This window comes from Molothrus aeneus, chromosome 20, assembly GCF_037042795.1.
Source record: "Molothrus aeneus isolate 106 chromosome 20, BPBGC_Maene_1.0, whole genome shotgun sequence".
Classification (NCBI taxonomy): Eukaryota; Metazoa; Chordata; class Aves; order Passeriformes; family Icteridae; genus Molothrus; species Molothrus aeneus.
Window position 1 is genome coordinate 1,469,835 of NC_089665.1, and position 14,129 is coordinate 1,483,963.

Sequence of the window (14,129 nt, forward strand, 5' to 3'; positions counted from 1 at the left end):
TAGGAGGGATGGATCTAGGAAAGGATGGATCTAGCAGGGGATGGATCTAGGAGGGATGGATCTAGGAGGGATGGATCTAGGAAAGGATGGATCTAGGAGGGGATGGATCTAGGAGGGATGGATCTAGGAGGGATGGATCTAGGAAAGGATGGATCTAGGAGGGATGGATCTAGGAGGGATGGATCTAGGAAAGGATGGATCTAGGAGGGATGGATCTAGGAGGGATGGATCTAGGAGGGATGGATCTAGGAAAGGATGGATCTAGGAAAGGATGGATCTAGGAAAGGATGGATCTAGGAGGGATGGATCTAGGAGGGATGGATCTAGGAGGGATGGATCTAGGAAAGGATGGATCTAGGAGGGATGGATCTAGGAGGGGATGGATCTAGGAAAGGATGGATCTAGGAGGGATGGATCTAGGAGGGGATGGATCTAGGAGGGGATGGATCTAGGAGGGATGGATCTAGGAAAGGATGGATCTAGGAGGGATGGATCTAGGAGGGGATGGATCTAGGAGGGGATGGATCTAGGAAAGGATGGATCTAGGAGGGATGGATCTAGGAGGGGATGGATCTAGGAGGGGATGGATCTAGGAGGGATGGATCTAGGAGGGATGGATCTAGGAGGGATGGATCTAGGAAAGGATGGATCTAGGAGGGATGGATCTAGGAGGGATGGATCTAGGAGGGATGGATCTAGGAAGGGATGGATCTAAGAGAGGATGCAGCTCCACTGGAATTGCCACCCTAAAACCTAACAGGATTCTCTGGCTGAGACCAATTCCCCTCTGACCATGGCTGAGCAAAGTCAAACTACTGTGTGCTACTTTTAAGATCAAAATAAATGAGTTAATGGCCAATTGAACAGAAGCAGGACTGGGCAAAGTCAAAGACTGGACATGAGGGGTGGGAAAACACTGAGCAAATCCCATCCCAGAGTAAATCAGTACCACGAAGTTGTGACAGATTTGGATATGCCAGGCATACACTTGTGCTTTTCTTCATCATTTTTCCTTCAACTAGCTTATCTTGCAATGTCATTTATCATATTGTATTTACTGAAAGCTGAGAAAACATTTCAGAGGTATCAGAAGATTTTCTCAGTTCAAAAGCCTGATATTGAGCCTCTGTTCCTGTTGCTGCTGTTGTTTTTAATTCTATTTCATTTGGACCTGCTCCATCCAATGGTGCAGAAAACATTTTGAGATTAGTTGATACTGAACTGTAGACATTTGAGAAACCATTAAGAGACATTTGTCCTCATTTACAATAACTTTTAATGAGTAAAATGTGCTTGATATTCTCCAGTGTCTTCTGTCTTTAATTCTCTGTGTAATGGACTAATTCTAAGTGATGGCAAAAGATGTAATACTTCATATTCTATTGGCTATGACTAATAATAAGAAATTCTTTCCTCAGTTTTATAACAAGTGGTAAGTTAATTAAATGTGACCTTTCCTCAAGGTCAGAATTATTAATAAAATATAAATAGTTTATCTCCATGATTAATTTGTATCAGTTAAATTCCTCCAGCTTTCAGAATTCACATTTCATAGTCAAATACATCCTTCTTCCCAAGAATTCCTTCTCTTTTGAGCAGCAGTTTTTCCTTTTAGCTTTCCCTGGGGAAACATGCAGTGACTACCTTGGCCAGGTGCATGTGATGCTAAACTAGACCTGGCAGCAGCTGCAGGTAAAAGCAAAGCCTCACTGTGCTAAAAGAGAAGAAATAACACTGATTTAAAACTCAACATTAGCTTCTATATGAGCTGCACTCCCTGTTCTAAAGTAGATGGATTTTAAGTCTCAAACAGACCCTGTTCTCCTCCAAAGTTCACCCACACTCACTGCCAGCTTTAAGGTATCTGAGCTCCAGGTGTGCATCTACAGTGGGAGCTCTTGTCCCTAGAACAGCTCTGTGCAAGTGCCACATTCCGACAGTATTTGTATAGTATAGATACAGTATAGTATCTATATGTATATGTATAGTATGTATATAGATCTAGTATCTATATAGATATGTATAGTACTGTATAGATACAGTATTTGTATTTCTCCTGCCCTGTGGCTGTGCCCCCAGCCCAGCTAAGGGACAGCTCCCATTCCCTGTGTCCTGAGACCAGTCCCAGGGGAAGGACCAGGGGACACCCAGCTGGCCTTGCTGGGGTCACAGACAGGCTGGTAGCCCAGTGCAGACACCATGGCATCCTCTGGCAGCAGCTGTCCCACAGGGGCCATGGGGCAGCCCTTTCCCAAGGACAAACCTTTCCCCAGGGAAGGCAGGAGAGACCAGGTCCCTGCCTTGGCCCCAGCTCAGCTCCCTGGCTAAGGGAGCACAGCATGGAGCTCTCCTGACCTTAGAGGGGTGAGGCCATCACCTTTGCAATCCAGGGAACTCCCAGATTTCTGAGATTATTTGACTGAATGTGAGCAGCAGATACAGCAGGAGACTTCTGCAAGGCTTCCTATCCTACACTGCCAACTTCTGTGCTTGATTTGTCTAAAATCCATGCACTATCTCCCAATTCCATGTTCCTGCTGGGATCCACAGGCCACACTGATGACAATCTCCTGGAGCCCTGTGAAGCTCAGCAAATGAGAGTGCAATTGAACACTGGTGCAGGTGAGCAGCAGTGTCCTTTGGAGTGGAGGTGGCAATGTCTGCCCAGTGTTCCTGGAGCTGTGGGCCTGCAAACACTGAGTCCCAGCTCCTCAAATCGAGTGCCAGACATGGACAGGACTGTTCAGGGGCAGGACAGGCTGTGAGTGGGGGCTGTGTTTGATCCAGACACCATTATCTTAACCAGTTTTTTTTGCCCAGTTCCACTTCTAAGCAAAACCAACACATAAAGCCAAATGCTCTGCAGATTTCTGAGTGCTGATGCAGTACTCCTTCTCTCATCAAAATATTGCTCTTGGATTAAGAAACTCTTGCCAGACACCTGCCTCTGCCAATAGGATGAAGAAAATACAACCCAGAGTTCAGCAGCAAACCAATCAGTGGATTCCAACCCTTAGGAGCAGAAGCTTTACATATAACTGGAATTTTAAAAATCAGTTCATCTCAATAAGTAACATTTTTGGTAGCTTAGGTAAACACATCTAGTGCATAGCTGGATTCATGTTGCTGTCATCACACAGAGCTTTCAAAACATAAGCCCAGCGGATCAGATGAGCCTTTGAAATTTGAATAATAAGACAGGTTTTCAGATTTTATCAAACAAAATATGATAGATTGGGAAAACTATTAGATTATCTATCCCTGAAGGATTTGTCTGATAGTTTGTCAGTTCATTTTAAGTTCCTTAGCAAAAATATCAGCCCAAGGGTTCGTGGCACAACTGAAACACTGTGATGGAATCACTGCTCCCTCCTGCTCCATGGAACAGTCAGCCCTTCTGTCTCATCTTTTCACATCAAACCTGGACCCAAATGGTGTGTGAGCAAGAGATCTTTTGATTGGAAAAGCTGATACTGCATCTTTATCAGAAACAAGCACCATGAATGCAAGCCTTCAAAAGCCAAAGCAACCAAGGACGGTAATGGTAAATCCTGGAGTGATGATTAGGGAGAGATTTGACACTGTGCCATTGATTGAGTGGTGATCCCAACCCACCACAGAAAAGCAGTGAAGTCAGTTGGAAACAGAGCAATAAAACTCACACTGTGACGGTAGAAGGGGTCAACTTTTGTAGGATATTTGTCAAACTGCAAAGGGATCAAAGCACAAACTAGTTACTTTATATTTCCTTGCTTTAATTCTGTTGGCAAAATAGAAGACAACTTCTCTATTATTTGGCAACCAACAGAGAGGAAAAAATACGCAGAAAATTAATTTCCAATGAAACTGCTTGGGATTTTTTCTTTCTTCAAAGTAAATCAAGATCTTTTTGGGACAGGACAAAGGAGGAGGCCCCAGAGCAAACACTCCAAGCAGGACTGGCCAGAGCCTCGTCCCTCAGTCCTGTGCTGGCACCTGAACCTCACACTGTGACAGAGGGACAGCCCTGCCTCTCCTGCCCAGACACCCCTGGGCAGCACAGGAGCCCTTCCCCACAACCTGGCAAATTCTCCACAATACTTTTGTAACAAAGAATAGAGTTGTGCTCTACTTATCCTCACATTTCTGCCTGGGGTACGCACCATGGGCGGTGCTGGCGTCGGCATGATGGCAGTGGGAGGGATGGCGTGTGGGAAGGGTGTGAAGGTGTGCTGGTGGGTGTGTTGGTGTGTGTGCTGGTGCTGGTGCTGGTGCTGGTGGAACTCTGTCCTCAGGTAGGGCGGCGGGCCCAGCGAGGCGCCGCGGTCGGCGCTCTGCGACGCCAGGAACCGCGTGTTCAGCTCCTGCCGCAGGAGGTCTTGCTCTGAAACACAGAAGCACAGAGGGACAGAGGTCATGGGCTTGGAAATGACCTTGGAGATCATCAAGTTCAACCTGTGACCTAACACCACCCTGGCATCCAGACCATGGCACTGAGAGCCATATCCAGTCTTTTCCTAAATATCTCCAGGGACAGTGGCTCCACCACCTCCCTGGGCAGCCCATTCTGATTCCCCAGCACTCCTTCTGTGGATAATTTGTTTCTAATGTCCAGCCTAAACTTCCCCTGGTGCAGCTGAAGGCTGGGTGCTCTCATCCTGCTGCTGTTCCCTGGGAGCAGAGCCTGACCCCCCCTGGCTGCACCCTCCTGACAGGGAGTTGTAGAGAGTGATGAGGTCTGCCCTGAGCCTCCTCCTCTCCAGGATAAACAACCCCAGCTCCCTCAGCCCCTCCTCACAGGACTTGTGCTCCAGACCCCTCACCAGCTTTGCTGCCCTTCTCTGGACTTGCTCCAGCCCCTCCATGTCCTTCCTAAATCGGGGGGACACAGCACTGCAGGTGTGGCCTCACCAGTGCTGAGTACAGGGGAAAACAAACAATAAAACAACTCCCTCAAGCTTTTCCAGACCTTGTGCCACTTCCTTTGCTGTCTGTGGATAATCATGACAGGGTAAGAGAGCCCCCTCAGGTCTTCCTTCAGATCCCAAAGGCCTGAGACATTACAAAGTTTCCATTTCCCCTCTCACCAAGCCTGTTTTCCCATTTCTCTGAGCATTTATGGACATAGACACAGTCCTGAATAGGTGAGGGTGGACGAGCAAGCTGGAGTGAGCAAAAAAGTGGCTGCTGCTCACAGGAGCATCCGGGTGCACGGACACAAAATGACACTACACAAATGCTCCATTTTCTTCCCCTCAGTAACCTGGTCAGGCCCTGGCACAGGGTGCCCAGAGCAGCTGGGGCTGCCCCTGCATCCCTGGCAGTGCCCAAGGCCAGGCTGGACAGGGCTGGGAGCAGCCTGGGACAGTGGGAGGTGTCCCTGCCATGGCAGGAGTGGCACTGGATGGGCTTTAAGGTCCCCCCAACCCAAACTTTCTGAACACACCTGAGGCCAGAACTGCTGTGAGCTCAGCCAGCACAGACCCTCCCAGCAGCCAGGGAAACTGCTGGGCACAGACCACAACTGCATGAAGACCTTTGCTGTGGGGGGCACAGATTCCATGTGGGCACCTCCTGAACTCAGCTGTGATTTCACTGTGGGTTGAACAAAACAAACCAGGGAGAACCACAGCCTTCCCAAAGCAGTCACTCCTGGGGCAGAGGGAAAGTCCCTGGCTGTGCCTAGGTGTCTGCTTGGCTTTGCCATCACTGTGCTCAGCAGTCAGTACAGCCTCTCCCCACCGCAAGGCCCAAACCCCAGTTATTCTGACCAAAGCCAGAGCTGAGCATCCCTCACGGCTCTCACCTGAGTAAGTGCTCCCAGCCGGGTGTCCTGGAACCTGCAGCGTCCCTGAGGTCAGCGGGGGTGGCGGGGGCAGAGCCGTGGGAGGGGCAAACATATTGGGGTGGTGTGGGTGTGCGGGGGGCTGCAGGGCGGGCGGGAAGCTGTGCAGGGGGCTGGGGCTGGCCAGGGACAGCGGGAACGGCGACGCCGACGGGTGGTGCGAGATGTGCGGGGGAGGCGCCTGGCTCTTGGCGGGGGTGCTGCTCCTGCTGCTGCTGTAAGGAGAGGAGGAGCTGTCAGGGCACAGAACAGCCCCAGCACACACACACACACCACACAACCTCAGCAGCCCCTCATGTCAAACACAGTGTTACAAACGCCAGCTACCATTTCCAGTGCTACCCATTCTCCAACACCTGCTCTGGTAGCTTTTACTTCCTGTGGTCCCCACACACCTGAGCTGTGCAAGAGGTTGGTATTGTCCCACAACAGCACAAAGGAGTAATCAGCCCTGTGCATTCATGACTTAATTATCAGGTCCTTTCTACATGACTGCTCCTGGTTCATGTTTTCAGGCAACTGAAGCTCAAAATCACTGCATTAATAAAAAATTAATTTTTTTTAAAGCGAATCACTAAGACGAAAGACTGCAGAATATGCTAAATGAAGTTGAGAAGGCAACAACAGATTTGTGCTTATTGTACAGGTAATGTCCCTCTCTACCTCACAATAAAATGAGATGAGTCAACAAAAGAAGTATTTGCAATTACACTGGCTGCTATTTTTCAGGTTTCATTTCCTACTAATGAGTATTTAAAATACATTCATGGAAGGCTTAATTCTCCTTGTCTTTATTTCAAGTAACAACATGCTTCTATTGCAGTGACTTTTAAAGACAAGTAATACCAGCTTGGTTAAAAATAAATCCAGGTCTTAAACACCTCCCAGTCTTTAGTCAAAGCATGAAGCAACCACAGTGCTACTTCCCCAGGTCTTGAAGGTCACACCTGCCTGCTGGGAGCTCGATTTGGAGAACGGCAACCCAGCTTAGAGTAGGGGAAACCTGAGATCCCTGACTCCGAGGGACATCACGGGTTCCTGTGCACATGGTGTTTAATCTCACTGCTCATTTCTGTTATCCACAGATAAAAGATGAGGCTGATTCTCACCGTGGACAGGTGAGAGAAAAACACTGAAGCCTGCAAGGTGTCAGGAGTGCAGGAAAACACGGAGGTGGAAGTGCCTGGTGTGTGACTGCCCTGGGCTCCCTGCCCTGAAGCATGGCAGCACTTGGAGAAAACAGATATTTACAGGGATGGGAGGGCAAAACTGTCAGCCTTCAGTGAGCAGCCCAGCGCAGGAACTGGGCTTTTCTTCCCCTGATCTACATACACTGTGTAGAATTCCCTCCAAAAACCCACGTATGGCAGAGAAAAAAATCCAAAGCAAATGAACTTAAAATACCAGTTTATGGGATCACCAGGTCACAGAGAGTGATCCTGGCTCATCTCAGGGCATGAATCGAGGTTAAATGCACCGAGTGCCCTTTACTTCCCAGGGATGCGATGGGATGGGCTGTGCTGTCCCTTCTTTATCCAATTCCCCTCCAGGCTCAGCCCAGCATCCCAGACCCCTCTCTGTGCACCTACCTTAAGCTGTTGAGGCTCAAGCTGCTGCTGTTGTAGGCAGAGAGCGGCTGCGAGAGGCTCTGGGGATGGGGCTGCACGGCGGGCAGGGCCGAGTGCGCCGGGGGCAGCGGCGACTGCGGCCGCGGCGGGTGCGGGCCGGCCGGGGGCGGGCCGGAGGGCTGGCCGGAGGGCTGGCCCGAGTGCTGGCCGCAGGGCTGGCCGGCAGGAGGGCGGCCGGGCTCTTCGGGGGCCGGGGGCACCGGCACGGCCGGGGCGGGCGCTGGCGCCGGAGCCTCGGGGCGTGAGGCGAGCGCGGGGCTGGGGCAGCGGCCCTCGGGAGGTGGCTCCAGCGGCGGCGGCGTCACCTGAGGACGGGGGTCTTTAGGCACCACAGGCTCAAGTATTGGGTCTTTGCTGCTGTCCTGGCTCTTCTCTTGGCTCCTTTCTAGTCCTGATATTTTGGGGACAGCTGGGCCCCTAGCACCAGAGTCGTCATTGTCAGCAAGTGCACCAACTCCCACCTCTTTATCTGCAACAAGAACAGAGAGAGAAAATGGCTAAACGTGACACAGACAGGCCAACCCAAAGCCACTGCTGGGCCACTCACTCCGAGTGGGTAGCTCCATTTTGTTTCCATCAAGAACCATCCAGGCGAACATGAAACTGAATCAAATCCACCTGTCCCAGTAACTCTCTTCAAATAAAACACATGGCAGAGAAGACAGGCCCTGTTTAGCGCTGCTGTTCTCCATCGTTGTTACTCATCATAATCCCTCACGGAGGGAACAAGCTGAGGGAACTGACCCTCTGAGGGAGCCACCACCACAGGAGCTCCGGGCTGAATGGTGAAAGCTGGAAAAGATCCACCAAGTTCAATCCCTCACCATGTTCACCACTAAATCATGTCCTCAAGTACCACATCCACATGTTTTTTGAACACTTCCATGGTTGTTGACTGAACTGCTGCCCTGGGCAGCCCCTGCAGTGCCTGACCCCCCTTTCCATGGGGAAATTCCTGCTGATGTCCCCCCTGAGGCTCCCCTGGCCCAGCCTGAGGCCGTTCCCTCTGCTCCTGTCCCTGTTCCCTGGGAGCACAGCCCGACCCCCCCGGCTGTCCCCTCCTGGCAGGAGCTGTGCAGAGCCACAAGGGCCCCCCTGAGCCTCCTTTGCTCCAGGCTGAGCCCCTGCCCAGCTCCCTCAGCTGCTCCTGGGGCTCCAGACCCTCCCCATGACACAAGATCTGAACTTTAGAACACACACTAGCAGCAGCCCAGGCTTCTTTAGTTTGGCTGATCATGGAGTGACTTACTTCTATTTCCCAACTCTTTAATAATAATGAATATAATTATAATTTTAACATCTGTACATTCAAGTTTTGCTGACTGGGGCTCCACAGCAATTTCCCATTGGAACTGCTCCCCAAACCTTCTGCCAGTGTGGATCTGATCCATGGCACCCCTTGGAACAAATCCAGGGAAATGTTGCTGACCAAGACTGGGAAAGGTGCGGCAGGTGGGGGATCAGGAACCCATTTAGGGCCATATTGCACCACAGCTTAGAACAGCTGACTTAAACCTTCAGCAACTACAGAAACAGAGCCCAAAGGAAACATGCAAGGTTTGAAGGGGCTTGGGACAAGCTTAGAATTTAAAAAGTGTCCAGTGTTCTAAATAGCCCTAAGAAAAGACAACTTTACTCCTCCTTGTGCCACTTTTAAGGGATAAAATTACTAAATGCATAATGAAAGCATATCCATTCAGAGAAAATTGTTGACAGCTCCTTTGTGCAAACCCTGAAATAAAGGAGTGAAATTCAAAGGATGGGGAGTGAACTCTGCCAGCCCACGGCCTGGGCACATGTTGCCAGCCATCACATCCCTGGAGGCAGCCTGGCAGCCATGTGTCACAAGCATGGCATCAGCTGAGTTTAATTTCATTAACAGATCAAAAATAAACCAGGACCTGCTCCCTAAGTGTTTCACAGGCCCAGTGCAAGGGTGAAAAGCCTGGTAAAGCAGAGGATTTTCACAGGTTGTAGACAGGAGGTGGCGGAAAAGGGGACAAAGGGAGGCAAAAGGGAGGTAAAGAGGAGAAAAAGGAAGCAAGAAAGAGGGCTTATTTTATGAGGACCTTCTTTATTCACTCCTGGAATACCTGTAACAGGCAGAGAGGCTCCTCCATCAATTTGGATGGGATGATTATGAGGGGAAGAGTGGGACTCCAGAGTGATAAAAACAATTACTCTGCCATATGCCCAAGGTCTATGTCACTGCAATAAACTGCAGGTTCTAGGTAAAGGAAACTTTGCTTGCATTAACTCTTTGGATCAATCCTCTTTGATCAAACATTATTGCAAGTTAGAGTGTGATCCACACATTTGTCCAGGCAGGTCCCCCAGGAGGAGAGAAATGAGCAACAGTTTTGTTCAGGAATAGGTGGATCTATGTTCCCAGTCCTTATGGCTGTAGGAGTTACAAGTTTTTGGGTTCATTGGGGTTTTTTACACAATGGCTTTGAGGACTCAGGCTTGTCACCAGTAATGCCCTACTGCATGGCTCTAGCAGGTGGTCTGGAAATCCTGCAGAGGTGATACTTCCAAACCTAGAGGGAACACCTTGCTCTTAGTGCATTCATGAAATCCTTTCCTTTAGCCTCTCTCATGTGTCACATTTATTCAGCACAGCTCAGTGCTGGGACCTGCTCCTCCTCCCAAGCAGAAAAGGGCTGGGGATGCCCCTGTCTCCTGGGTGTTCCCTGCTGCTGCTGCTCACACCCCCAGTGCACAGCCCTGAGTGCTATCCCTGGGAGATGCTGCCTGCAGTAATATAAATGTTATTCCCAGCAGCTGTGCCCGTGGGTTCTGCCTCCCCTGTGTCACACCAGTGCACCCACACTGTGGCCCAGCCCAGCTGTGCAGGAGTCCCAGCACACACAGCCCTGCCTGCTGATAACCATGAGGGATAAATCAGAACCAATTCTCCAGCCCACTGCATCTATTTGGGGAGTTGAAATCCCCCCTCAGTGATAAACGCCACCAATCACAGGTTTCATGAGGAGGGCTCCAGTCCTCATCAACAGCACTTCAAGGTCACACAGACAAGATTGCTCTTTTCCTACCATGACTGGCTCAGTGCAAAAACTCTGGGGAAAAAAACCCTTAATGTCACTATGACACTGAAAACCCAACTTTCTGAGGCTGTTTATCATCAGAGGAATTCATCTCCACCCAACAGCTAAGCAAGCACCAAGCTAACTTTATTTGCTGGATGTCTCTACACTCTGCTTTGGATAAACTGGAATTACTGCACTGGGATTCAGACTCTGATGTAACTTCCATGCTGACACAGGCTCCCCTTTTTCCACTGGGTTGGGTTTTCCACCAACAGCCAGTCTTCCACTACAAAAGGAATAAAGCCAGAATTTGATGCTGAGGACTGAGGAACATTGGCATTTCCCAGAAAGGAAATGCAGCTTTCACTATCTTCCATTCCTGTGCCCTTTGATGTACCTTAAATCTCAAATTCCTCTGTTCTTCACTCAAACACACAGAACTCCAGTCTCCTCCACATGACCCTACTCTGTATGTGACTATCATCACACCAGGGAGCAGCCAAGGCCACCCTAGGGACACCTGTAGGTAACCCAGGTGACCCAGAGAGACTCTGCACCTGGGAGGGCCAGCAAACACTTCCCTCTGGAGACATGGATTTGTGTAATAAATACAGGCAATATGCAGCTTTCCATCACTGTCTCTCTTTCTAATGTGCAAACCACTAAAATCTGACCCAAACTCTGTGTTCTGGCTCCTGTGTCCCACCCGTGTGGTGCCAAAGAGGCCAAGGTTGGCCAGGGGTGGCCATTGGGAACATCACAGCCACAGGGACAGCCCAGCTGCTCTCCACTGACAAAAAGGCCCTGTTGGAATTGCCAGATGTGACATTCCCAGAGAATCAATGCAGAACCCCCTCACTGTGCCTGGCCAAGGTGTTTGCAGATGGGTCCAGGAGCACCAAAGAGCACAGGAGGTGCCAAGAGCCAGCACAGGGTGTGCCATGGCCACCTCCAGCCTGGCCAGTCCCGAGTGCTCTGGGCATCCCTGGCCTGGGGAATGAAATCCCCTCAGGGACACCCCTGCAGGACCGTGTCAAACTCACAGTGGCCAAACTTTTATCCCAAACATAAAATCATCCAACTTTTCTGTGTCCAGGTGTGAGACAGCCAGGTCTGGATGCCATCCAGAAAGGAGGCTGTGCCATACTCTGTCACTGCTCCTCCTGCCTGCATCCAGATTCAGCCTCCACGCCTGGCCTCTGGCAACTTCAGAGATCAACTCAGAACCAGCACTAAATTTTCCACTTTCCTGAGAGGAAAGTTTAGGATTAGGTTCAATGTCCTTACTGCACAAGTGGGAGAATTCTAGGAGTTTTCAGTGTTCTGCAGCATTATATTTGGGACTGAGCACTCAGCCTACCAAATAAATATTCTATTCCATCATTTAATTTTAAAATAGTATTCATTTTCTTTCACTGCTTTGGTAAGTTGAACTCTGGACAAAACTGTATCTGCCTAACTCAAATTTTGTCCAGACTTCTTAATGCAAGTTAAAAACCCAGATTTTTCAAACCCATTTTCTCCAGCTTTACCATGGACAAGTGGGGAGTTGGTACAAACCCCCAGGACATCTCTGGAGTCCTGGAATGCATCTGCCCCACAGCCCACCAGCTCTTTACAAGCACTTTACAAGGCTTGAAATAATTAATTAGATTGCAGCGCTGATTGTCCATTTCATATTGATGAGACGTTGGTCAGTGCAGTATCTGCATGGGGAAGGCAGGTGCCAGGAGCTGTTCCTGCCAGAGGGAGGAGGCTGTGGCTGCAGCAGCCAACACACATCAAACAGGCCCCAGAGCAGCTCAGCTGCTGTACTGGATACACATAATTTGCTAAAAACAATTTCTCATTTTTAGCACACAGTCATCTTTCATCCTAATTTCCAAGGACACTAACAAAGCATTTGATTATGCAAATGAAGAACATGCCTTCGAAAGCACAGCTCCTTGCAGCTCTGTCATCTGCTGATAGCAATTACTCCACAGTGAGCAGGTATTTAGCACAAGTGAACAGCAAGGCTGGTGACACACTTTGTACTTAATTATAAAACAGAGAAGAAAATCATTCAGGACAAAAGATTTTGCTACCTCCTGTTAAAAATGTTTATCCTCTGCACTGAAAGGGATTTAATTGTCAACAGTGAAGTTGCAGATCAATGAAAAGAAGCACTTAGTGGGATTGCACAAGATGCTGACAATTCTTCAGTCATTGAGCTGCTTCTGGCCTTGATGTGAGAGTGCAGAGTTCTCCAGTGCTGCACATTAAACCATTTATTTCATCCAGCTGTTAAAGAGAACACTCTCCATAAATGTAACTCCTATAGCTGTACACTGGGAGCATATGACAGCACTTATTTCATTTTTTTAAAGCACCTCTTGATTTAGTACAAAGGAATGGGGTAAAGCTTTCTAGAGGGAAGGAAAGGGAATATCCAAGCACCTGTCTGTCAGGAATCCTGGCACTTTAGTAAATAAGAAGGAACTGCAGACAGGTGTAACACACTCACAGACCCTGCAAGAACTCAATCCTGCTTCAACACACACAGCCAAAGGTTTATTTCCAATAAAATCTCTTGACTTCCTAACCCATCCAGCTGGGAATCAATAAATGACATTATTAACTACACAGCCCCAAAGTGTTCTACAGCCTGGTCCTGAGGGATGACTGAAGGGGCTCCCAAAGGGGCTGGAAAACTTCCCAGGTGGGAAGTGATGCTGACAAAGTCACTGGGGAATATTCTTTACTAATAATGGGTTTGTGATCAAAGAGTTTCACCTTCCTGTTTCAATTCTGCATTTTAATCAAAGACATTCAGGTTTTGTCATGGCAATCCTTTTAAAACACACCCAGAAACACAGAAATCCCTTGTGGGGCCAGGCTGTGCTTCCCACCCCTCCAGCACCAGCACAAGGCTTTTCCCAAAGTGCTGCACAAACCTTGGAGCCAGGATAGAAATCTCACCTGCCAAACCATGAGCTCTGCTCCTGATCTCTGCTCAAAACTGCTTTAGACCCAAACACCTGGGACTTTCTGCCAGGATTCTCTGGAATTGTGGAAAAAACCAGAGGCTTTTTATGCACCTAAATCTCAAGAGTTATAGAATCCCAGAATGGGTTGAGTTGGGAGGGACCTCAAAGCCCATCCAGTGCCACCCCTGCCATGGCAGGGACACCTCCCACTGTCCCAGGCTGCTCCCAGCCCTGTCCAGCCTGGCCTTGGGCACTGCCAGGGATGCAGGGGCAGCCCCAGCTGCTCTGGGCACCCTGTGCCAGGGCCTGCCCACCCTCCCAGGGAGGAATTTCTCCCTAATATCCCATCCATCCCTGCCCTTTGGCAGTGGGAAGCCATTCCCTGCGTCCTGTCTCTCCATCCCTTTCTCCAAAGCCCCTCTCTGCCTTCCTCTCTCCTCTTTTGGCTGTCACAAGAACACCCTGTGACCCCTCATGGGCATAGCACAAGGGTGGGAGCACACTTCAAACCTGCCCAGAGTAAATGAGGTGACAGTACAAGACAATAATCAATTAAAACCAGAAAACACGGCAAGGCTGGATCATTTTCTCCAATTATCAATAGGGACATCACCTCAGCACAGGGTTAACCTCATCAGAGGACAAGGAGAGAAAAATA

The 14,129-nt window shown here is 49.4% G+C and overlaps 1 protein-coding gene across 2 annotated transcripts in view; it reads right to left on the reverse strand.

The window, feature by feature from the left end:
- AUTS2 (activator of transcription and developmental regulator AUTS2) overlaps positions 1-14,129 on the reverse strand; it is an 805,862-nt gene that overhangs the window by 20,408 nt on the left and 771,325 nt on the right. The window contains exons 7-10 of one of the 2 annotated variants that reach the window (XM_066563240.1): positions 7,414-7,921; positions 5,786-6,039; positions 4,143-4,363; positions 3,663-3,707 (exon numbers count right to left, since the gene is read on the reverse strand). In XM_066563240.1, coding sequence (XP_066419337.1) covers positions 3,663-3,707; positions 4,143-4,363; positions 5,786-6,039; positions 7,414-7,921 — 1,028 coding nt within the window. Of the gene's footprint in view, positions 1-3,662; positions 3,708-4,121; positions 4,364-5,785; positions 6,040-7,413; positions 7,922-14,129 lie in introns of both variants that reach the window. The other variant, XM_066563239.1, reaches the window with a different exon arrangement.